General features: G+C 44.9%; 1 protein-coding gene across 4 annotated transcripts in view; it reads left to right on the forward strand.

Annotated features, from left to right (window-relative positions):
- LOC105478329 (cornichon family AMPA receptor auxiliary protein 3) overlaps positions 1–26,726 on the forward strand; it is a 333,823-nt gene that overhangs the window by 271,308 nt on the left and 35,789 nt on the right. For all 4 annotated transcript variants that reach the window (XM_024791880.2, XM_011735507.3, XM_011735517.3 and 1 more), the window contains exon 3: positions 936–983. In XM_024791880.2, the coding sequence (XP_024647648.1) occupies positions 936–983 (48 nt within the window). The remainder of the gene's footprint in view (positions 1–935; positions 984–26,726) is intronic.

Here is a 26,726-nt window from a genome sequence, read left to right on the forward strand (position 1 = left end):
TGCAGTGTGTCTTTCTAGCCATGTGGACACTAATTTGTCCAGATGTGGGCTCCTTCCTCTGGGCTTAAAGGATGCACAGGAATCACTATATTTACTATATTTATGATTTAATTAGGGAAATGAAGTGTCCCAGCCACCTGTCCTTTCCAGATCCACGAGGAATCTCATTACCATTCCATCTATGGCAACCAAATTGCCTCAGTAATGAAGCACCGGGAGACGCCACAGCTGTGTTCAGTGTGGCTTTGGAAATCGTTAAAGTCATTGAAGGAAAAGGGAGGCAATAGCATTTAGTGCATGAAGTGGGCATCATCACCTGCCCAGCCACAGGCCATCATCTCATCTTCCCTTGGCAGTGAGCCAGGCCTTGATAGACTCGAACTTCTTAAAAAGCCTTAGCCTGGGGGCATCACTGGTGTCTAATTTAGTAGGGAGATTGCTTCCGCCAAGTAGACTCACTTTAGAAAAATGAAACCAGCAGGCAGAGAACTTGTCTACCTTAGATACTAATGAGGGCACATACGCTCTTCGAGACCCAAGTGGGAAGGCCTCCTGGGAGGGCCGGCTGCAGGCTTTAGGATGTTCCGTGAGCACGAGGTACCATTCGGCAGTTTGACCACCTTATGTGTACATGGAGGCTGAGAGAGACTTTGTAGATAGAAGAACAGAAATCCATGCTGGACTGAGAGGGAAGGTGAGCCCATGCTGTTTGCTGGGAGAGTTCTGTTAAGAGCAAATGACCATGACAAGGTACAGGGAAGAAAGTCAGAAACTCTTAGAAAAAGCCATTGGGTGGGAGAATGCTGGCCATGTGCCCATGAGGGCTCTCTGGTGGGTTCTGCCTCCGCTTTTGGGGCTGATTGTAGGGCCTTCTCATGCTGTTTTAGCAGAACCCCTAACCTCCCCTCTCGTTTCTTTCTTGTGCATCCTGATAGAGGGAACGGCTGAGGAACATCGAGCGCATCTGCTTCCTTCTGCGAAAGGTCAGTGTGGCAGCTTCATGCTGGAGGATGGAGGATCACACGGTGGTGGGTAGGCACACAGTGAAAGAGGCTGGTGAGGCTGAGTGCCTGCTCCAGTCCTGTCCACCAGGAAGGCAAATGGTGGCAGGGAAAGGGGGAGGTGGGAGCAAGTGATCAGTTCTTTGGAAACCTCCAGAGACAAGAGGAGCTAATTAAAGGAGGTGGCCATCAATCAAAGTGTCAGGACAGCACTGGATATTTGCGAGTGCCCTCTGATTGGAGTTGGAAGCTCTTTATCTTTGCATGATGATGGATGGCATTTTCAGCTGCTATTACCACAGAGCCTTTGTTCCTGTCTGGGGCTGGTCTCAGGAACACTCCCTGCCGACCTTGGGAAGTTTTTAACTAGATGCTGGGTTTCCTTTGAGGTTGTAGCCTGTCACTCAGCTTTGCAATTTGATTGTCAGCATCACTGGGAATGCTGAATGGGTGGGATGAGGGGGTGTTATTAAAGGCAGAGTCACGTGGTTCAGAGAGTTGCTCTGAATGGATGGGTAGTACATTACAGCTTCCCCAGACTCATTCAGGAAGCGCATGTGGGCACACACAGTTAAAGCTTGGTATTTAGCATAGCTCTGTGCCATAGCTGGGGGCCCCTGTGTCTCTTTCCCAGGCAAGTGTGTGCTTTTTGCAGCAAAATGTGGAGAACGGCAACTTGCCGGTAAAATAACCAAAGGACGTCCCTAACCTCTCTGTACAGAGTGGATGAACTACAGGCCATAAGAAGGCCGCCTGTCAGCCCAAAAGGAGTTTTTGAGCCTTATATGAATAGGACAGAAATAAAATGTTATGCCAACGTTGATAGAAGGGGAAAATACTTTGCAAGGTTTTAAAGGTTTTTTTCTGTATTTTAGTAATGATACCTTTCATTGAGAGAGAGCTTAAAGAAGCAGCCAATTATTTTTCTAGCTAATTACTTGTCCTTTAGTATCTTCTAAGAGAGTCAGTGCATTAGAATCCCATATCTTGTATGATACAGCAGGGAAATGTGCTTGGATAAAACCTATATATGAAAATATTTGTGATCCAAGGAATAAAGAATGATTAGGAAAATAACAATATGAATTCATAAATTTATAAATTATTTTTCCAGATAATATCTTGGATACCCATAACCTGCTCCAGCTGGTACTTCTATAGTCTCTGGTTTGTTCTTTAACACTTGACAGCTAAGTGACATAGAATGGATCAAGACAAAATCAAAGTTTTGCCTTTCAGACTCCAAGTTGCCACTTTCTCTCCCATCCTCAATATATTGTCCTGTATTCTCTGACAGAACAATGTTCCATATCCATCACCTTTTAGCCTTGCTTATTCTTTTATACTGCTTGACCCACTGACTCTGGCCAGGTAGCAGGCAATGGCCAAGGTCCTGTGGCCCACAGACTTGCAGCCCCGGACGTTTTAAAGGTCAGAGCCAAGGGTATAAAAGTAAGCACACTATGCAAGAATTAGTGTTACTTTTTGCAAATTTGCATATTGTTTGCATAAGTTTCTTTAAACAATAAACTGAGGCATTTTACTCCAAGAAACTCTGTACTCTACCTTTTCCTGCCTTTTGCCCCTTTCATTTGTACATGCTCCTTTCTTCCATGCCTCTGCCTCTGCTGCAGCTTCTGGGAGGTCAAGTGCAGTTGTTGTTCATGGTCATGCAAAATACTAGGGAGAAAAGGTAGACATCAGAGGACATGAGCCAGTGACTTCAAGACTTTAGGTGTTGTGACTGCGTGATCACACCTTCTGCAGCCTGACAGTTTTCTTGCTTCCACGGGGAGTGGCACTGGAGTGGCCAGCACCTCTGCACTAACTCAACACAGAAATAAGCCATGTACCTACAACTTTATTTATTTATTTGAGACAGGGTCCTGCTCTGCCACCCAGGCTGGAGTGCAGGGGTGCAATCATAACTCACTGCAGCCTTGAATTCCTGGGCTCAAGTGACTTTCCCACCTCGGCCTCCTGAGTAGCTGGAACTGCAGGCATGCACCACCATACCTGGCCGACTTTTTTATTTTTTGTAGAGATTGGTTATTCCTTTGTTGTCCAGGCTGGTCTCAAACTCCTGGCTTCAAGTGATCCTCCCATCTTGGCCTCTCGAAATGACAGAATTACAGGGATGAGCCACCATGCCCAGCCCAGCTTGCTTGCTTTCTTTGTGGAATCTCCCTCCTCCTCCAGTCCTCTTGCCCTAAGCACATCTACTTTTAACAACTGGTTGTTAGTTCTTCTGTGTGCCCTGGATACCTGAGGTTGTTTTCAGTGATGTCATCATTGTTACAGGACCACCAGCTTCATACCAGGACCAGCAGCTTTGCACCCTTGCACAGTAACAGACCAATGCACTGAGACGATGGGAGTTGCAGCAGAGAAAGAGCTTAATAATTGTATGGCAGCCAAATGAGGCATGAGGGAGTCTCAAATCCCCCTCCTCCAGAAGTTTTGGGCTGGAATTTTAGAGGGAATTTTGGTGGGTAGTGGGCTGAAGAACAGGGGGTTGCTGATTGATTAGGGCATGGGAGATGAAATCATAAGGAAGTAGAAACTTCATTCTTGTCCTAAGTCAGTTCCTTGGAGGGAGTCCACAGATGGCTGGTGTCAGTGGGCCTGATGGAATCAGGATCTAGAAAATATCTCAAATGGGAAACTTGAGGTTTTTGAGGACTTTAATGTTAAAGATGTTATGTATAGATGTTAGGACCTCGTGACAGAGGCGATGGGACTTTCAAGCAGTACGCGGCTATAAGGAGGTGGGCTGCAGGGCAAGCTGGTTAATGCTTAGTTATGCTTCTGTTTAAAGCTTATGCTTTTGTTAAAAGTTGAGCAATTTTGTTTTATTAATTTAATGAGGATCATTTCAACATAATTTCTTTCTGAATGTAATTTCAAATTATAGGTACTTCTGTCTGTCTGGCCCTTGAGGTCTGGCTGTGGCTCATGTGTTGTTTAGCTTAAGTTGGTAACACTATTCTCCCAAAGGCATTTAGGTCCTGGGCATGCAGGTCTGTCTTCTCTCACTGCAACGCCAGTTCTGGGTGGTCAGCAATTTTGTTTCATTCACCATCATAGAATGTGACATAGAATGTAGAGCAACGCACAGCCCATTGAAGGTGCTTAGCGAGTATTGACTAAGTAAGTGAATGAATGAGTGCCAACTTTCTGGCACTTCTGTCATCTAAATCCTTCTTCTTGGAAACACTGGCTTAGTCAATAATCTTTCCATTTCTTCATTTTAGTACTGTCCATGACATAGTACAAAATTTACATATTTTACTACATTTATTCCTTATATAAGATTTATAGGCCAGGCATGGCGGCTCACACCTGTAATCCCAGCACTTTGGGAGGCCAAGGTGGGCAGATCACCTGAGGTCAGTGACCAGCCTGGCCAACATGGTGAAACCCCCACAAATTAGCTGGGCATGGTGGTGGGCGCCTATAATCCCAGCTACTCGGGAGGCTAAGGCAGGAGAATTACTTGAACCCGGGAGGTGGAGGTTGCAGTGAGCCGAGATCGCGCCATTGCACTCCAGCCTGGGCAACAACAGCGAAACTGTCTCTCAAAAAAAAAAATAAAAAAAGATTTGTATTTAAAAATTGAAATTAACTCAATATTACATTCATTATTGACACAGAAGATCTCTGACCTACAGTGTCTTCTGTCTGATTTTCTTCCATAATGCTTATACCCTCTGCCCCCTTGTAGTCTGTATTTCAACCATCCTAATATCTGCTCTCAGCCAATTCTGGGACCTTTATATCTGGAAGGTTTTGGTGAAGTGCGCAAACTTCTACTGCTTCCAAATCCTGCCTCTCTCCTTATTATCCTTGTAACTCACAGCGTGTGCCTCAGTGTGACTGTAAACTAGGGGTGAAAATAACAGGACCGTGCTCATACAGGTGTGTGAGAATTAAATGAGATAATATGGTACATCTGGCTCATAAGTGTACAATGCATATTAAATGTTATTATTATCATCCTGACCCTTAGATTCTACCTAAAACCCTTTATAACATCACTAAGCACACACTTGGCCAGCCGAGATAATCCTTGGCTGGTTGCACCGCCCCTTAGCATCCCCTCCCGTTTTCTTAGGTAAGTGCCATTTGGTGTTTGAGCAGCATCACAAGGTGGGCCGGCCTAGGTCTCCTCCCTCCTGTCTCTCTCATTTCGAATGGGCTTCTGAGTTCTGATTCCCAAGCTGTGAGCATGTGTTGGGGATGGCGGGGAGGGTTAATGGGTCTAGTTAGCAGCACCACCTTCTGGGAACTGCACCTTCCAAGAATTTCTTGGAACTAGCCTCCTAAACACCCTAGAATGTGATGCATCTCAGCAGCTGATTGTTGTTAAACCACCTCCTCAGCTTTCTTGGGAGAAAGGAAGGGATTTTCAAAGTGGATCCATTTTTAGCTCTGTAATTATCAGAAAATGTGTTCTTTGGGTAATTGTCTGAACTGCAGGATTCTTGTGTTGACTTGTGCTCATGATTCATTTTTCTTGTGGCAAGAGCCACTTGCCTCTTGAGCAACTCTCCCCACCAGGGCACATCATAAGCTCTGTGGGGCCCCTACAAAGTGCAGGTTTGGGAGCAGGAAGCATCCTGGAAGGCAGAGGTTGGTGTGATTGCTGCTTTCGGGCATATAAAGGATTCTCATGGGGAGGGGCTGACTCCTGTTGCATCTGCAAGTTTAGCTAGTGGTTCGAGGAAATTATCTTAAATGCGAGCTCAAATGATTGGTATGAGAATAAGGAGAAACGTGCTTCATCAGTGGTAGTCATCAAACTTTGGGACTGGTTGTGAAATGTTCACATCCCTTAGACCAAGTTATGTTTTTTTATTTTTATTTTTCATTTTTTGAGACAGAGTCTCACTTTGTCATCCAGGCTAAAGTACAGTGGCACGATCTCGGTTCACTGCAACCTCTGCCTCCCTGGTTCATGTGATTCTCCTGCCTCGGCCTCCTGAATACCTGAGACTACAGGCATGTGCCACGACGCCCGGCTGATTTTTGTATTTTTAGTAGAGGTGAGGTTACACCATGTTGGCCAGGCTGGTCTCAAACTCCTGACCTCAGGTGATCCACCCACCTCGGCCTCCCAAAGTGCTGGGATTACAGGAGTGAGCAACCGCACCCAGGCCCTTAGATCAAATTAGACAAGTTTGTACCTGAGATGATTTTGAGTTAGACTGAGCCTGCCCAATGTCAGGGGCATTTAGTTGTATAGTTTGGGATGGCCCTTCTGGCTTGACAATTCTGTGATTCTCCAGTTCATGTCCCAATTTCCCCAAGAATTTGTCTGTTCCCACTGCAGGTTTTCCCTGACATTTGTGGATGTAAAAAGCTGTCGTGGGGGGATTATTTTCATTCTCTCATTGGGCATTCTCATCACCACATGGAGGAGAAGGGCATGTGGGTAGGATTTGGGGGTGAGTGGGCCGTTGAGTTCACTGGGGAGCCTGGTGGGAAGGGGCAGGTGCTCCAGGTTTAGTATTGGAAATGCAGTGGTGATATGACCATAGGTGTTCCCACTAACGGGCACCAGTGTCTGTTCCTTGTTAAAGCTTCCCAGAGCCACAGCTCTGTCTTACGGAGGAGTTATGATGTGAAGTGAGGCTGCCAGTAGCAGCCTGAACCCACTGCAGAAATTCCATGATGTAGTTCTGAAAGCAGGGGTTGGAGGAGATGGGGAGTGGATATGACACTTTCGCAGTGAAAAGTCAGTCTTGTTAAATGAGGAGATTGCATTATTATTAATGCTTCCTTACCTTCCCCTCTCCCCAGGACTGTCTACATAATTGGCAGGGCCTTGTGAAAAATGGCAATGTGAGGCTCCATGTCGGAAACTGATGCCAAACATTCAACCAAAGGTGGGGCTCTTCCCAGCGCAGGGCCTTGTGCAGCTGCACAGGTCACAGGCCCCTGAAGCAACTGAGCCTGGTCTCCGTGACCTTTGCATTATGATTTTGCTGTTCTTCCTCCTATAAGCCGAGTATATTTCCTCTCCCCACTGATACTTGGCTCTGTCGGGTGACAGGATTTGTCCACTGCAAAGTGGGCAGGCGTGGGAGTGTGTGTCAAGGCTGTGAGAGACATTGGACATTTCTGTCCTCCCTTCTGAAATTCTGTCATTGACAAGACCAATCCACTAGTTCAAGGAGGATGAGAGGCATGGGGAACCTACCTGAGCCCACCTGTATCTCAAGGCCAAGCCTGCTAGAGCCAGTGACTGCCAACCATCCTTTAGATGTGTGAGCGAGTATAAATGGTTATTGTTTTAAGGTACTGTATTTTGGAATGATTTGTTACATAACATTCTTATGGCAACATTCCTGACATGCGTGGATATAAAAAGCTGTAGTGGACAGATTATTTTCATTCTCTCATTGGGCAGAGTATCTTAGCTCCTGGTATCTCATTGATACCATAAGCATGTGGCACTTCTATCAGGGGAAAACTTTTTTCTTAAAGTGATGTTATTCTTTGCCAGAGTTCAGCCATTTGTTCACTCTACACATTTACACATAGATGGTTCAAGCTTTGTTCAAATTTCTTTGACCTAAGTGGGGGCTACTAAGTACATTTATAAACCAGAACTTAGGGAAAGACCCATGTTGCTTTGGTGCACAGTATTTGTCATGTGCTAACAACCAGGAAGGGCTGGGTGCAGTGGCTCTTGCCTGTAATCCCAGCGCTTTGGGAAGCAGGAGGATTGCTTGAGCCCAGGAGGTTGTGATCAGTGTGGGTAACATAGTGAGACCCCCATCTCTACAAAAAATAAATAAATAAAAATAAAATAAAATTTAGCCAGGCGTGGTGGTGCATACCTGTAGTCCCAGCTGCTCAGGAGTGGGAGGGGGAGGTGGGAGGATCACTTGAGTCCAGGAGGTTCAGACTGCAGTGAGCCAAGGTCGTGCCACTGCACTCCAGCCTGGGTCAGTGTGAGACCCTGTCTCTAAATAAACAACAACTGGGAGGAATGGAGAAGATGTTGCCTTTTTTTTTTTTCCTAATTACTGGCACTCCTCGCCACAAGGGATTGATTGGATTTCAGTTCTTTTTAGCTGTCAATATGGTTCTTCCTACAGGGCTCTGGAGGGAATGGCATATTTTAATTGAGGGACATGATACGGTGAAAAGGGACACATAAACTCAGAGGCAGTTGTGTGGAGTGCCTTAGAGAGACCATCGTTGACGTAGAAGTTTTCCAGATCAGAATTCTCCGTTTCTTGGGGGGATTTCTAAAGCATGGAAATAGTGATGCCGACTACTCTATGCCTTTAAAAGTGTTAACTCCTTTAATCTCACAACAACCCTATGAAGTAGTCATTATTAAGAGCCACACTTAACAGAAAAGGAAATTGAGGCTTAGAGAGATTAAGTATATATCCGAGAGTCTCCTGTTTCTTAAGTGGTAGAGCTGGGATTTGAAGGCAAGCCCATGTGACCAGAGTCCACATTTCTAATCACCACGTTATAGGGGAGATTGTTGCTTCTTTTCAAAACATGCCCCTTAAGGACCACCGCTACAGTAACATGGCTCAGCTATTTTAAAGGGAAGCTATGGATACTGAAACCACATAGTGCCTCAGAGAGCCTATAAGATGCTTGGCTCACTATCGATGGGTCCGAGTGGATTCTTTTAAGGCTCTTTTTCTAATTTCATTTAACTTCTTTGTAGGGTAGTTCACCCCTGGAGGGAATATTTGAAGAAAAGTAAAAATATCCTGGAACAAAAGTTGTAACTAGTTCAGAAACCCATGTCTCATGCATAATTTATATTCAGACACTTTCCGTGGCAAACTCCTTGTTAGTCAGAGGGAAAGAAGGAACATTTTCCTTGATGTGTAAACAGTGGTGCTATGCTGAACCAGAAGTTGGAGGGGACATGTCCTCACCTCACTCCTCCCGTAGGGCCGCAGCAGGCAAACTGAAGGACTTTACAAACAAATCCCTAACACATGGGCACTGGCTTTTCACTGGGGATCTGGGTAGCTGGTTGGCCCTATCCTTATTAGTTCTCTATTGTCCTGATAATAAGGTATCGAACCAGTTTACAGCAAACACCATTTATTTCTCATGAGTCCATGGGTCATGTGGTCAGTTCTGTTGATCTTGGCTGCACTTGGGCACAGGGGATGTTCTTCTGGTCTTGGCTGGACCTCATTCTTGTATCTGGTGGGCTGCAGGCCATTAGCTCATCTCAGTCAGCCTCAGCCACATCTCATCCTCCAGTGACCACCTGAGGCTTGTTCTCCTGGTGTCATAGAGAAGCAAGAGAAGTGGAAATGTGCAAGCACCTTTTCAAGCTGTGGTCAGCGTGGAGGCACTACAAAGTTAAGGGCAAAGGATGTGGATATTCTTCAGTGAGACCTTGCTGCCTTGATTGTGAAAATTCCTATGCTAGGATCATATCAGGTAGTAGCAAATGTTAGAGTCTGCTGGTCTCCAGTATTCGTCATTAATGGAACTGATGGTTTCTCATTTTTTTTTTTTTGCTTATCAAGAGCACCTCTGGAGATGTTTCAACATATATCTGCTTAAGAATCACTTCTAGAAGTTCTCCTCTGGGAGTCCTTGGGAGGGTCCAGTCATCTGTATTTTGAAAATGCCCCGTGGAGGGGCCACGGTAGAGAAACACTGTGGGAAATATTTGGTGACTTGAGTATTTGGTAGATGTTCTGGTGATTCCTAAGCAGTGCCAGGATGGCTCCCCAGGGTCTGGAGAACTGGATCTGTGGAGAAGGAGAGGGGAGGGAGAAGAGCTTCCACGCAGAGAAGTTGACAGCAGACAGATGTTACAAGCTGCCAGCTCCTTTGCAAACAGCCCAGGATGAGCTGAGCCCTGGACTTGAGGAGCATTTCCACAACTTGCTATGTCCTGGCTGTGTGTGGAAAGAACACCTTCCTCGCCTGAGACACAACAGAAGGTTGCTTTTGAGATGAATGTGAAGCCGTCACAACCAGTTTCAAAAAGTAAAGAAGTCCAGCAGCCCTCATGGCAGCAGGAGGAGAAACCCTAAAATCATCAGGGACCTTAAGATGCGTCACTGAGAGGGTCCCTAAACCTGGCTGTGCCTCACATTGAATCTGGATCGATGATTAAACATACGACTCTGAAAGGCAGGTTCCTATCCACCCAGGATAGTTAGTTTTATCTGTCACCTTGGCTAGGTCATGGTGCCCAGATATGTGATCTAACATTGTTCTGGTTGTTTCTGTGAGGGTGTATTTTTTGGATGAGATTAACATTTAAATCAGACTTTCATTATATGAAAAAGACACATGCACACGCGTTTATAGCAGCATAATTTGTAATTACAGAATTATGGAACCAACCTAAATGCCCATCAGCCAATGAGTGGAAAGAAAATGTGGCATGTATGCACCATGGAATACTACTCAGCCATGAAACGGAATGAAATAATGGCCTTTGCGGCAACTTGGCTGGAACTGGAGGCCATTATTCTAAGTGAAGAAACTCAGGAATGGAAATCCAAATATCATATGTTCTCACTTATAAGTGAGAGCTAAGCTATGAGGATGCAAAGGCATAAAAATGATATAATGGGCTTTGGGGATTTGCGGGGAAGGATGGGAGGGGGCTGAGGAATAAAAGACTACACATTGTTTACAGTGTACACTGCTCAGGTGATGGGTGCACCAAAATCTCAGAAATCACCACTAAAGAACTTATCCATGTAACCAAGCACCACCTGTTCCCCAAAAACTATTGACATAAAATTAAAGAAATAAATTGGACTTTGAGTAAAGCACATTATCATCCCTTCTGTGGGTGGGCCTCACTCAATCAGTTGAAGGCCTTACTAGCGCAGAAAGACCCAGCTCTCCTGAGCAAGAGGGGATTTGGCCAGCAGTCGACTTTCAGACCTCAACGGCAACATTGACTGTTCCCTGGGTCTCCGGCCTGCCAGCCCACTCTACAGATTTTGAACTTACCAAATCTCTACAGTTGCATGAGCCTATTCCTTAAAATCTCTCTCTCTCTCTAAACACACACATACACACACACACACGTGCACACACACATACATACACACACCCTGTTGGTTCTGTTTTCCTGGAGAGCCCTAACGAATGCACTTCCCTCAATTCTGGTAAGTTCAGGTTCAGTAGGTTTACAGAGAAGCCTGGAACTGCTGTGAACCGAACCTTCATAGCAACCTTGTGAGTTGGGTGAAATTATCTGTTCACCAGATGGTTAGTACCTTGTTCAAGGTCACCCAGCTCATAGGTCTGGTCCCCGAGTCCATGTTCACAGTCTTCGACCCTTGCTGCTTCCAATTCCTCACGTTCATAGGAGTCAGTTATTTTCCATAACTTTACAGAGCTTATTACCACTACCCTAGAGGCCAGTCTCTGCAGGGCCAGCGAAAAGAATGATGATCGCTTAGGCTCTCCTGTAGTCTCCACAGACCATGTGGACCAGATGAAAGTAGGCTGGTCCCCTTACTGCATTCATCGGCAGAGGCAGAGCAGATTCTCACAGCCTGACCTTCTCAGCAATAAAGATTTATGGACTCTTGGGAGTTTTGCTATGAGAAGTCACCAAATCATTGATTGTTCTGACAGAAACAATGTGGGTTTTCATAATATCCTTCTCCTGTCATTAACGTAACAAGGATCTCTGGGATTTCTGGGATTGTAGGATGTGCGAGAGTCAGGAAAGCAAATTGGGATATGGGTTTGGGGCTGTGAGTAACAGAGACCCACTATAACGTGACTGAAACACGATGGGGCTCACTCGGCCTTGGGAGGCCTGTCCAGGCTGGCATGGGGTGGGTGGGACTCGGCCTCACAAAGCTGTCTAGAGACCCAGGCTCCTCCCGTCTTTGGAGCTCTGTCATTTTTAGGGAATTTCCTTGTCCATGTGGACCGTGAGGACGTCACATCATGACCTTCTTTCAAGTAGCAGAATGGAGGAGGCAAGAGGAAAAGGGTCATTTCCTTGAAGAAAGTGACCCAGAAGTCACACACACCACTCCCCCTTAACTCTTTGGCCAGATCTTAGGCAAATGGCATAATCTAGTCTTGATTCTGTGGGGCTATGTGCTCAGCTCAGCATCAGGGATTTTATTCCAGAGAAATGGGAGTGAGGACATTGGAGGACAGCTGCAGATCTCTGTGTCACGAGGGATGTCTGTCAGTAGAGCAACCTGTGCAGGACATGCAGCCCTGATGTGCACTCTGGAAAACTAAGGGCAGGAATGTGAGGTGGGAGAGGAGCAAGAAGAGGTGTCACAGATTGAATGATATTAAACGGATCCTGGAGGAGGCTGGGCATGGTGTGGGTTGTGGGGAGCTGAGAAGTGCTGGGTGTTGGCTTTATGGAACAACCCAATAGGTACCAATCTGAATTTATTCATTCATTCAACTGGAATTCATATAGCACCTACCATGTATGTAGTCGGTTGTTATGTGCTGAAGGGGATAAATTGTGGGTGTGTGTGTAGTGTGTCAGTTGTGAAGACATGCTCAGTACAGCTAAAAGAAATCTTGCCTTTTCTCTGCATTCCTGCCTGAGAGTCCCTCAAAGCCCTGATCACCTAAAACCTTATATGGTAGTTGCCTGTACATGTATCTTACACAGTTGTATTCTTGAAGACAAGGATCCTGTCCTTCTGGTTTCTGCAACTGCTACATTACTTAGCATGGGGTCAGATTCATGTTAGCTAGCAGCAAGGATTAGTTCACATGAGACTGGCAACCACAAATACCATGGGCTATGATTTTCATAATGTGTGAGCCGGAATTCTGCTGAGCATGGGATAAAGGCATGTGGAGAAGACCAGAGAAAGGCCGTGACAGGTGTGACGTGGTTGTCACGTCAGAGCACCCTCAGTGCCCAGTGGGTGAGCATTGTAATGGACGTAGTTAGAGCGATGGCTTTCGACCTTGGCTGTACACTGAAATTGCTTGTGGAGGTTAAAACATCCTGTTGCCTGGGTCCCACCCCCCAGACTTTCTGAAGTGCAGCTTGGCACTAGTTTTTTTAACAGCTCTCCAGATGATTCTAATATGTAGCCAAGCTGAGGATCACTGAGTGGGAGAATAGTGCAGGTGGGGAGGCATTTTCACTTTCCCTGTTCTTGAGGGTATGATTTAGAGAGCCATAATTTTCCAAATGGTTGCAGAGTAAAAGCAATGATTTGCCAACAGGTGCCCAAGTGGACTGAAGGAGTTACTTCGCAAATTCCAGGGAGATGGTCAGCCCAGCGGGATGACTCATTGCAAGTAATCCACGAGCCATGTGTTTTTCGTGGTGGGAACTCTGCTTCCAGATGCTTCATTTTCCAGAATGTGATGAGAAGTAAAGATTCTGGTTTTCAGCCCCCAGAATGCTCACCCTTCCAGCCACTCATTTTTGCCCTTTTCCAAATTGCTGAAGAAGCAAGAAACATTTCTGGGTCCTGTTTCTGGGCCACAAAATGGGCCAATCTTACAAATCCTAATAGCCTCTTATTCTCAGTAGCATCCAGTCTCTGCCTCTCACTCTTTCCAACTCCTACAGCCCCTCTCTAAAGGTAAAACCGCGCCAGCCTGTACCTAGGTGGGGACAATAAGAGAGAATTCCTCTGAGCTCCCAGCTTGTGCTGAATTAATTCGCATGCTCCAGACATATCTTCTCCCCACGGAAAAGCTGCGTTGCCAAGTTATCATGCTGGCTCCATTTGTAACTTCTATGGGACTTGTTATTCCTTAAGCAATTTGGGGCATTGGTCCTCCTCCAGAACTGAGTTTCACTGGCTCTGATTTCTAAGCTCTCTCTGTGGCACAGACAATTACACAACTCATGGAGTTTTGTTTCATTAGGATAAGACCCGGCAGTAGACAAGAAAATGCACTGAATAAGTTAAATGTGCTATACAAATGCAAAGTGCCATTATTATAAAGGGATAGAAAAGCCATCCTGTTTCCTTTCTGTATCAGCCAAATGGTCAAAGCAGTGATGAGATTCTGGAGGACAATGATCACCGATTATAGCACAAGGAGGTAGGCGGGGAACACGCAGCAAGAACAGCTCTGCTATTGTGGCCTTTCAGTGGTGACATCACTGCTGTTACCACTCAGCACACCAGCATAAGGTAGCACCAGTGCCACTGGTGTCCTGGTGGGAACCAAATAAAGGAGCCACTCAGGCAGGATGTACTGATAAATGACAAACTATATGTCTTCTGAGAGAAACTGTAGAATTCTTTGCATGAGCTAGACTTTAATACATGCTGTTGGGTACTTCGCATGTTTTTTGATAGTGGTGATACTAATTGCCAATGTTGGGTCATTCTGAGTTATTAATAATGTATTTCAAGCACACATATTCTGGACTTTAAAAGGAAGATAGGTGTAGGCGGAATTCAGAAGGTATAATAATTTGTAAAAAGCATGCTTTCCTTAGCAGACTAGAAGATGAGTAAGGGCACTAACTGTGAATCTTGTTCACTGTGCAGAACTCTGCCTACAGCCAGCACAGCACATAGCCAGTAATGCTTTGCTGATGGAACGAATGAATGAGTGAATGAGTGGAACAAACTCCATGATGACTACTACATGCTTTCCATGTGCTACGTGCTTTACAAGTGTTTCACTTGTTCTTACCACACTGCTGTGATGTGGAGATGGGGAGATGAGACTTGGAGGGCTATGAGGTCACTTGGTAAGTGCAGGGTCTGGATTCACCCCAAATCCCTGCCCTTTCTAATAGTCCTTGTGTTTCCATGCTCTAGGGATTAAAGACGTTTCCCTACTTTTCCCAGAATATTTCCACATCTTTGAGTTTTTCAGAGCAAGCTTGGCGCTATCCCTGGACATTCCCGGGCATATCCATTCCCAGGATCCACTGTTGTCCTCATGCGGACAGGCCCCATTCTCTTCTGTAGTCTGACTACCATCTCTTCTCCACTGATTCTCACCCTTCAAGTAAAAAATGGGCTAAGAGGTTTTGACCAAAGGCATTGTTTCAACCTCAAGAGACTGTTGAAACTGATGTCTTGAGAGAAAGAACCTTCAGAGGACACTGTACCCCCTTTTCCTGGCCCTTTGGCAGCTGAGTGTCAGCCAGGGCTGCCATAACACAGCAACCGGGTGGCCTTAGCCACAGGCATTCATCTCACAGGTCTGGAGGCTGGAAGTACTAGATCAAGGTGTCGGCAGGGCTGGTTCCTTCTGAGAATTCTCCACTTGGCTTGTGGATGGCCACCTTCCCACTGTCTCCACATGATCATTCCTCTGTGTGTCTGTGTCCTGATTTCCTCTTCTTTTAGGACACTAGTCATGCCAGGTTAGGGTCTGTAGGATAAATCCATCTGACAGCAATAATTTAAGCATACCTTTAGAATGGCCCTATATGGCAGATGCATCTGAAGGTGTGTTCCAAGCTGGGGAATCTGTGTGTGGCCAACCTAGAGTTTCATACCTTATCTATGAGAAAAATCTGAGCCCCTCACCCCCTACCTGTCCCACTTGTCAGGGACATGAACTATGCAGAGGATTGGGGCCCTGAGCTTTGGGTTGAATGAAGGTTGCCGTGTGGGGATCATTAGGGGAGAGTGTTAAGTGAAAATGTTTTATAAGCTGCATGATGTTTACAGGAGGTTGTGGTTTTCTTGCCCACCCTGCTGCCACTGGGCCTTGTGGTTATCTTGTCTGGGCCACCACCTACTGGACTGTAGGAAGGTGGATGTGTTGTCCAGCTCATTGCCACTGCACTGTAGGAAGGCGGATATTTTGTCCAGCCCGTCGCCACTGGACCATTTCTGTATGTAAGGCGGTTCTCTTGTCCAGCTTGCCACCACTGGACTCTCTCCCCTGTGTGGAGGGCCCCAATAAAACCCCATGTCTCCTTTGCTAGCTCTGGGTCTCTTCTTCAGACTCTTGAATCTGGCACCCTCCCTACTGAGGTTAATAGGGTTTTGGCATAATAGGACCCACCCTAATAACCACATTTAACCTAGTTGCCTCTCTAAAGACTGTCTCCAAATAATTACTGTCCCATTCTGAGGTACTGGGGGTTAGGGCTTCCACATATGAAATTTTGGAGGACATGTTTCAGTCTGCAATAAGATCTCTGCACCAGAGAAGAGTTTTCAGGGAAACAGCATCCCATTGGTTAGAAGAAATGATTTACCTGCCGTTGAATTCTGTTCTTTGGTGAATGGCAAATAGAGTGAATAGTGAGTTTCCAGGTTTTAATTTTCCTAGCACTTTCTCATTATCCCAGATGTGCTTCAGAGAAAGAAAGGGCAAGACTTGGATCCTGTTTCATTGGGTTTTATTGTTTATCAAGATCAAAAGCAAAGTTATCCTCAGTAAAGCCCATGAAGACTTTCCCCCATCCTTCTCCTGGAGAAAGGATCCAAACAGAAGGGACTGGGTCCTGCCTCTCCATGCTACCACACCCCTTGCAGGGAGCAGAGTGCAGAGCCTGTCCCCTGGACCTAGACGGTTGGCTCAACACATGTTGGACAGGGCATGGGTCATTCATCATTCTAATTAGCTCCAGTGCCTGTCTCCCCAGCAGGCACAGAGTCAGGACAAAATCCTCGTCTGCCATGTGAACTTCTGCATAGGTGCCAATTGCTGAGTAGGGCCGAAGTCATGTAATTATTGTAACTATTTTTGTTTATGGGACATCCCTTCCCAGGAGATCCCAGGCACTTCATTGCCTGGAAGTTGTCACTTGAGAGCAGGACAGCATTGACCCATGTTGGGGCTGAAGGAAGTGATGAAGGGCCCTGACCACCCACAGTGCTGTGCTGGCTGCCTGGAAGCCATGGCATGCACAAGCTTCTGGAGAGCCACTGCGGGGTGTCACACTGCTATGCAGAGAGTGGAAGTCAGGCTCGGGTTCTTTTTTTTTTTTTGTGGGAGGAGGTAAGATTAGCTAGACATGGAAGATTGGTTCTCAGTGGCTATCTTTGTGCTGCTATAACAAAATACCATAGACTCAGTGGCTTAAACAACACAAATGTATCTCTCACAACTATGGAGGCTGGGAAGTCCAAGATTAAGGTGCCAGACAATTCAGCATCTGTAGAGGGCCACTTCCTGGTTCATAGACAGCTGTCTTCTGGCTGCAGCCTCACATGGTGGAGGGGCAAGCTCTCTCTGCACCCTTCATCAGGACACTAATCCCATTCATGAGGGCTCCACCTTCATGTTGTCATCTAATCCTAATAACCTTCCGGAGACCCCACTTCCTAACACCATCACATTAGGGGATAGGGTTTCAACATGTGAATTTTTGGGGGAGATGTTCAGCTCATAACAGAAGCTTAAGTTTTTTTTCTATAACAACATTTATTAAGGTATTCTATGTGGTATAATATGCCAGACATTGTACAAAGTGCTTGGTTGGATGATCTCACTTGTGACAGCCCTGGGATGTAGACATCATTATGGTCCCCTTTACAGTGAGGAGGAAATTGAGGGACAGAGAAGTTAAGCAACGTAAGCTAGTACATGAAAAGCTGGGATTTAAATCCGGGCAGTCTTTCCTTGGAGCATGCTATTTCATTTTCTATATTAATTGTTTTAGTTATAAAATTAATATATTCATATTTTCACTAGTAAAATGACACAAAGTTGATATGAAGAAAATATTAATAAGTTGCCTCACCCTTCTCCTTCCTATCTGACATAAAAGCTGGGTTTGTATCCTCCCATTATGCTGTATCTCCATGAACGTTTAGATAGACAAATACATGTATGCACAGATATACACTCCAACTCGGTTTTTTTTGTTTCTCTTTCCTAATAATGGAAACATTGCTTTCCTATAACTAGTTTCTTCCCCACATACCATTACATCACCGATACCCTTGTAGGTCAATAGCTATAGGTTTCTCTTAAAAATAATTATGATTTTGAAGGGGCGTGCCCAAGATGGCCAAGTAGGAACAGCTCCAGCCTCTAGCTCCCAGCGTGAGCGATACAGAAGACGGGTGATTTCTGCATTTTCAACTGAGGTACTGGGTTCATCTAACTGGGGCATGTCGGACAGTTGGTGCTGGTCTGCGGGTGCAGCCTGACCAGCGAGAGCTGAAGCAGGGCGAGGCATCACGTCACCTGGGAAGTGCAAGGGGGAAGGGAATTCCTTTTCCTAGCCAAAGGAAATTGAGACACACAACACCTGGAAAATCAGGTAACTCCCACCCTAATACTGTGTTTTACCAAGGGTCTTAGCAAATGGCACACTAGGAGATTATATCCTACACCTGGCCCGGAGGGTCCCATGCCCACGGAGCCTCCCTCATTGCTAGCACGGCAGTCTGAGATCTAACTGCAAGGCCGCAGTGAGGCTGGCGGAGGGGCGCCCACCATTTCTGAGGCTTAAGTAGGTAAACAAAGCCTCTGGGAAGCTCGAATTGGGTGGAGCCCACCACAGCTCAAGGAGGCCTGCCTGCCTTTGTAGAGTCCACCTCTGAGGACAGGGCATAGCTAAACAAAAAGCAGCAGAAACCTCAGCAGAGGTAAACGTCCCTGTCTGACAGCTTTGAAGAGAGCAGTGGATCTCCCAGCACAGAGGTTGAGATCTGAGAACAGACAGACTGCCTGCTCAAGTGGGTCCCTGACCCCTGAGTAGCCTAACTGGGAGACATCCCCCACTAGGTGCAGACACCTCACACCTCACACAGCTGGGTACACCCTTGAGATGAAGCTTCCAGAGCAAGAATCAGACAGCAACACTTGCTGTTCAGCAATATTCTATCTTCTCTAGCCTCTGCTGCTGATACGCAGGCAAACAGGGTCTGGAGTGGACCTCAAGCAAACTCCAGCAGACCTGCAGCTGAGGGTCCTGACTGTTAGAAGGAAAACTATCAAACAGGAAGGACAGCTACACCAAAACCCCATCAGTACGTCACCATCATCATCAAAGACCAGAGGCAGATAAAACCACAAAGATGGGGAAAAAGCAGGGCAGAAAAGCTGGAAATTCAAAAAATCAGAGCACATCTCCCCCTCCAAAGGAACGCAGCTCATCGCCAGCAACAGAACAAAGCTGGATGGAGAATGACTTTGACAAGTTGAGAGAAGAAGGCTTCAGACGATCAAACTTCTCAGAGCTAAAGGAGGAACTATGTAACCAGTGCAAAGAAACTAAAAACCTTGAAAAAAGATTTGACGAATGGCTAACTAAAATAACCAATGTAGAGAAGACTTTAAAAGAACTGATAGAGATGAAAACCATAACACGAGAACAACGTGACAAATGCACAAGCTTCAGTAACTGACTCGATCAACTGGAAGAAAAAGCATCAGCGATTGAAGATCAAATGAATGAAATGAAGCAAGAAGAGAAGTGTAGAGAAAAAAGAGTAAGAAGAAATGAACAAAGCCTCCAAGAAATGTGGGATTACATGAAAAGACCAAATCTACGTCTAATTGGTGTGCCTGAAAGTGAGGGGGAAAATGGAACCAAGTTGGAAAACACTCTGCAGGATATCCAGGAGAACTTCCCCAACCTAGTAAGGCAGGCCAACATTCAAATTCAGGAAATACAGAGAACACCACAAAGATACTCCTTGAGAAGAGTAACTCCAAGGCACATAATTGTCAGATTCACCAAAGTTGAAATGAAGGAAAAAATGTTAAGGGCAGCCAGAGAGAAAGGTCGGGTTACCCACAAAGGGAAGCCCATCAGACTAACAGCAGATCTCTCAGCAGAAACTCTACAAGCCAGAAGAGAGTGGGGGCCAATATTCAACATTCTCAAAGAAAAGAATTTTAAACCCAGAATTTCATATCCAGCCAAACTAAGTTTCATAAGTGAAGGAGAAATAAAATCCTTTACAGACAAACAAATGCTTAGAGATTTTGTCACCACCAGGCCTGCCCTACAAGAGATCCTGAAGGAAGCATTAAACATGGAAAGGAACAACAGGTATCAGCCATTGCAAAAACATGCCAAAATGTAAAGTCCATCGATGCTAGGAAGAAACTACATCAACTAGTGAGCAAAATAACTAGCTAATATCATAATGACAGGATCAAGTTGACACATAACAATATTAACCTTAAATGTAAATGGACTAAATGGTCCAATTAAAAGACACAGACTGGCAAACTGGATAAAGAGTCAAGACCCATCAGTTTGCTGTATTCGGGAGACCCATCTCACATGCAGAGACACACATAGGCTCAAAATAAAGGGTTGGAGGAAGATTTACCAAGCAAATGAAAAACAAAAAAAAAAAGCAGGGGTTGCAATCCTAGTCTCTGATAAAACAGACTTTAGGCCATCCAAGATAAAAAGAGACAAGGCCATTACATAATGGTAAAGGGATCAATTCATCAGGAAGAGCTAACTATCCTAAATATATATGCAACCAATACAGGAGCACCCAGATTCATAAAGCATGTCCTTAGAGACTTACAAAGAGACTTAGACTCCCATACAGTAATAATGGGAGACTTTAACACCTCACTGTCAACATTAGACAGATCAACGAGACAGAAAGTTAACAAGGATACCCAGGAATTGAACTCAACTCTGCACCAAGTGGACCTAATAGACATCTACAGAACTCTCCACTCCAAATCAACAGAATATACATTCTTCTCAGCACCATGTCACACTTATTCCAAAATTGACCACATAGTTGGAAGCAAAGCATTCCTCAGCAAATGTAAAAGAACAGAAATTATAACAAACTGTCTCCCTCAGACTACAGTGCAATCAAACTATAACTCAGTACTAAGAAACTCAATCAAAACTGCTCAACTACATGGAAACTGAATGACCTGCTCCTGAATGACTACTGGATACATAACAAAATGAAGGCAGAAATGAAGATGTTCTCTGAAACCAATGAGAACAAATATACAACATACCAGAATCTCTGGGACACATTTAAAGCAGTGTGTAGAGGGAAATTTATAGCACTAAATGCCCACAAGAGAAAGCAGGGAAGATCTAAAATTGACACCCTAACATCATGATTAAAAGAACTAGAGAAGCAAGAGCAAACACATTCAAAAGCTAGCAGAAGGCAAGAAATAACTAAGATCAGGGCAGAACTGAAGGAGATAGAGACACAAAAAACCCTCCAAAAAATCAATGAATCCAGGAGCTGATTTTTTGAAAAGGTCAGCAAAATTAATTGACCACTAGCAAGACTAATAAAGAAGAAAAGAGAGAAAAATCAAATAGATGCAATAAAAAATGATAAAGGGGATATTACCACTGACCCCACAGAAATACAAACTACCATCACAGAATACTGTAAACACCTCTGCGTAAATAAACTAGAAAACCTAGAAGAAATAGATAATTTCCTGGACACTTACACTCTCCCAAGACTAAACCAGGAAGAAGTTGAATCCCTGAATAGACCAATAGCAAGGTTTGAAATTGAGGCAATAATTACTAGCCTACCAACCAAAACAAGTCCAGGACCAGACGGACTCCCAGCCAAACTCTACCAGAGGTACAAGGAGGAGTTGGTACCATTCCTTCTGAAACTATTCCAATCAATAGAAAAAGAGGGAATCCTCCCTAATTCATTTTACGAGGCCAACATCATCCTGATACCAAAGCCTGGCAGAGGTACAACAAAAAAGAGAATTTTAGACCAATATCCCTGATGAACATTGATGCAAAAATCCTCAATAAAATACTGGCAAACCAAATCCAGCAGCATATCAAAAAGCTTATCCACCATGATCAAGTGGGCTTCATCCCTGGGATGCAAGGCTGGTTCAACATACACAAAACAATAAACGTAATCCAGCATATAAACAGAACCAAAGACAAAAACCACATGATTATCTCAATAGATGCAGAAAAGGCCTTTGACAAAATTCAACAGCCCTTCATGCTAAAAACTCTCAATAAATTCGGTATTGAGGGAATGTATCTCAAAATAATAAGAGCTATTTATGACAAACCCACAGTCAATATCATACTGAATGGGCAAAAACTGGAAGCATTCCCTTTGAAAACTGGCACAAGACAGGGATGCCCTCTCTCCCCACTCCTATTCAACATAATGTTGGAAGTTCTGGCTAGGGCAATCAGGCAAGAGAAAGAAATAAAGGATATTCAGTTAGGAAAAGAAGAAGTCAAATTGTCCCTGTTTGCAGATGACATGATTGTATATTTAGAAAACCCCGTTGTCTCAACCCCAAATCTCCTTAAGCTGATAAGCAACTTCAGCAAAGTCTCAGGATACAAAATCAATGTGCAAAAAATCACAGCATTCTTATACACCAATAACAGACAAACAGCCAAATCATGAATGAACTCCCATTCACAACAGCTTCAAAGAGAATAAAATACTTACGAATACAACTTACAAGGGATGTAAAGGACCTCTTCAAGGAGAACTACAAACCACTGCTTAGTGAAACAGAAGAGTACACAAACAAATGGAAGAACATACCATGCTCATGGATAGGAAGAATCAATATCGTGAAAATGGCCATACTGCCCAAGGTAATTTATAGATTCAATGCTGTCCCCATTAAGCTACCAATGACTTTTTTCACAGAATTGGAAAAAACTGCTTTGAAATTCATATGGAACCAAAAAAGACCCTGCATTGCGAAGACAATCCTAAGCCAAAAGAACAAAGCTGGAGGCATCACGCTACCTGACTTCAAACTATACTACAAGGCTACAGTAACCAAAACAGCATGGTACTGGTACCAAAACAGAGATATAGACCAATGGAACAGAACAGAGCCCTCAGAAATAATACCACACATCTACAGCCATCTGATCTTTGACAAACCTGACAAACAAGAAATGGGGAAAGGATTCCCTATTTAATAAATGGTGCTGGGAAAATTGGCTAGCCATAAGTAGAAAGCTGAAACTGGATCCTTTCCTTACTCCTTATACGAAAATTAATTCAAGATGGATTAGAGACTTAAATGTTAGACCTAAAACCATAAAAACCCTAGAAGAAAACCTAGGTAATACCATTCAGGACATAGGCATGGGCAAGGACTTCATGTCTAAAACACCAAAAGCAATGGCAACAAAAGCCAAAATTGACAAATGGGATCTAATTAAACTAAAGAGTTTCTGCACAGCAAAAGAAATTACCATCAGAGTGAACAGGCAACCTACAGAATGGGAGAAAATTTTTGCAATCTACTCATCTGACAAAGAGCTAATATCCAGAACCTACAAAGAACTCAATCAAATTTACAAGAAAAAAACAAACAACCCCATCAAAAAGTGGGCAAAGGATATGAACCGACACTTCTCAAAAGAAGACATTTATGCAGCCAACAGACACATGAAAAAATGCTCATCATCACTGGCCATCAGAGAAATGCAAATCAGAGCTACAATGAGATGCCATCTCACACCAGTTAGAATGGCAGTCATTAAAAAATCAGGAAACAACAGGTGCTGGGGAGGATGTGGAGAAATAGGAACACTTTTACACTGTTGGTGGGACTGTAAACTAGTTCAACCATTATGGAAAACAGTATGGTGATTCCTCAAGGATCTAGAACTAGAAATACCATATGACCCAGCCATCCCATTACTGGGTATATACCCAAAGGATTATAAATCATGCTGTTATAAAGACACATGCACATGTATGTTTTTGCGGCACTATTCACAATAGCAAAGACTTGGAATCAACCCAAATGTCCATCAGTGACAGACTGGATTAAGAAAATGTGGCACATATACACCATGGAGTACTATGCAGCCGTAAAGAAGGATGAGTTCATGTGCTTTGTAGGGACATGGATGCAGCTGGAAACCATCATTCACAGCAAACTATCCCAAGAACAGAAAACCAAATACTGCATGTTCTCACTCATAGGTGGGAATTGAACAATGAGATCACTTGGATACAGGAAGGGGAACATCACACACTGGGTCCTATTGTGGGGAGGGGGTAGGGGGGACGGGATAGCATTAGGAGATATACCTAATGTAAATGACAAGTTGATGGGTGCAGCACACCAACATGGCACATGGATACATATGTAACAAACCTGCATGTTTTGCACATGTACCCTAGAACTCAAAGTTTAATTAAAAAAAATAATAATTACATAAGCTTTCATAATATTCCATAGTACACAGAATTTATTTAGTCATTTTCATATTGATGGACCTTATGCATGCTTTCAGTTCTGTTTGTCCCCAACCCTGCAATAAACACCTTTGTGAGGTTATATCCCAGGAGTGAGATTGTCAGGCAAAAGGGTATATGAATTTGTACTTTTCTAAAAATTGCCAGATTACTTTCTCGAAAAGGTCAAAGCAGATGTATTCCCACTGGTAGTATAAGAGGGTGTCTGTTTCCCCACACCAGTGTCACCATGACTAGATGTTCCAGGGTAGCCCATGGGCTGGCTGTCGCCGAGGCGATCTTCTGTCCTCAGCCCCAGGCGCAGCCCCAGGTAGATGCAGAATTGAGCAGTCAGGAACTTCTTCTCAGAGACCCGCTTTCTCAATCTCAGCAGCACATTTCAATCCACTGGGGGACGTTTAAAACCCAAGGATCCAGATGTGGGACCGCACCCCCAGAGTCCCACTTGATTGGTCAAGGGGGCACAGACAGTGGTGTATTCTAAAGCCCTCAGAGGATTCTGATGGCCTGCCAAGGTGGAGACTTCTACTACAGACTTTGCAGACACCAAGATCCTAACTTCCCTTTCCCCTCTCTTCCCTTCCCCCTCATTTCTTCCCCACTCCTTGGGCCCTCTCCTTGCCGGTCAGGGGAGACTCCACTGAGATAGCATCCTGTACCTTTACTGTCCTGGGCCTGCAGAAACACATTGGTTGTAAGGGCTAGCTTTTAATTTCCATGTCTGAACCTCATCATTGAATTGGAAACTCAGGAGGTGAGGTTAGGGCCTCAGCGTTTTATAAATGCTGCCAAGACAGCCCAGCGTGCAGGCAGGGTGAACCATTGCCCTGTTTCTTTCCAGAGCCGGAAACACTTCTGACGTCTCAAGGTCCATCTGTCCTGGCTGGTTAAAACCCTTTTTCTACCTGTTGGAGTGGCTGGGAGATTTTGAGGAGCCGGTGACCTAGTGTCTGTGCATCCCACATGGGCCTGTGCTCATGAGAGGAGAGGGCTGGCCAAGGTAGACATGACCACCAGAGCCGCTGAGCCGTGATGGGCAGCTTAAATGTGTTGATGAACATGAAGCCTGCTTAGCAGAGGGGCTCCAACTTTGCTGCACGTTAGAATCACCTGCGGGAAATTTAAAAAATCCTGATGCCCAGAATTCATCCCAAACCAATTAAGTCATAATCTCTGGGGATGAAACTCAGCATCGGTATTTTACAAAACTCCCCAAGTGACTCCATGTGCAGCTAAGTTGGAAAAATCAGTGCTCTAGAGAGCATTTTGCAATGTTAGTTATCATGGTTAGGGCACTGAGTTTCGTCAGCCTGGCTGTGCTGATGGGCACCTACTGCTTTCCTATTAGCGTTGCTGCTTTTACCTGCCTGGTTGCCTCTTTCAAGCCTCCCTACCCAGTTCTTGAGCTAAGAATAGAGTTTCCAAAGCAATTTGTTTCCTAAAAGATAGAAGTTCATCTTTTTTCATGAGGCAAAAATATTCCTAGTATTTTTATACATGCGAACATTTCCTGGTTCTGCAGGATTCTGTTGACTCTGTTAGTCCCATCAGCCACTGCCAGCTCATTCAGCACGCAGCAGGTATTTAGGCAGAACAAGGTGAGCACCTGCATATTCTCCCTGCAGCACACCTGAGTCACTGCTGCCCTGCAGGCCTCCCACCTCAGCCCGCAACACGTTCCAACTCAAAGTGAGCAACGGTGTACCAATCCTGCCATGAATGAGGCCAGAGTTTCAGTGGATTGGATCCTGCAGTACACCTCTCAGAGGTGCGCCTTCAGTGGACTGAGAACACGAACTGCTGTTCAGGAGGTAGGGGCATGGGTCACACCAGTGCACACTGCAGGTATTAAGGTGCAGGGTGGCAGGTGGAAGGACGGTGTGTGTCCTGCCTGGTGTGAGCAGGCTGCATCACCTACAGAGCAGGACCTCCATGAGTCTCTGGTCATCAAAGAGGAATGGAGACACAGCCCCTTCTCTCCTGGAAGCAGCGGCATGGGAACGATGAGAAGGCTCTCTCCGGGACACTGTGGCCCTGCAGGGTCCTAATAGCTCTGAAAGCCAGCAGGGGCTTTCTGTGAAAGCTAAAGTCAGCAGCAGATAATATGATGCAGGATTATGCCATTCGAATCCCCTAGGGAGCTTTTAAAACCCAGGGATCCAGAGGCAGGGCACCATCCCCCGAGTCTCATTTAACATTTTATTTTGAAAAATGTCAAATATAAGGGGATGTTGGAAGAGCAGTATAATGAACACCTACGTAGCCTTCACCAAGATTCGCCGCTTGTTCACAGTTTGCCGCATTTGCTTTCTCAGCTCTTCCCCATCCCCCGTGTATGTACAGCACATACTTTTTTTTGCTGGACCATTTGATTGTATGCATCATGGATCTGTATCCCCAAATACACCCTCCAAGGTAACCATAATACCATTGTGACACCAAAGAACATGGTTACAATATTGTCACCTAACCATAGTCACATTTCCCCTAGTTTCCCTATAATGTTCTTTATAGTTGTTGTTGTTTTCTAAATCCAGGGTCCAATAGAAAATCACACATTGTGCCAGGCACAGTGGCTCATGCCTGTAATCCCAGCACTTTGGGAGACTGAGGGAGACTGAGG

Source organism: Macaca nemestrina, chromosome 1 (assembly GCF_043159975.1).
Source record: "Macaca nemestrina isolate mMacNem1 chromosome 1, mMacNem.hap1, whole genome shotgun sequence".
In the NCBI taxonomy this organism is placed as follows: domain Eukaryota; kingdom Metazoa; phylum Chordata; class Mammalia; order Primates; family Cercopithecidae; genus Macaca; species Macaca nemestrina.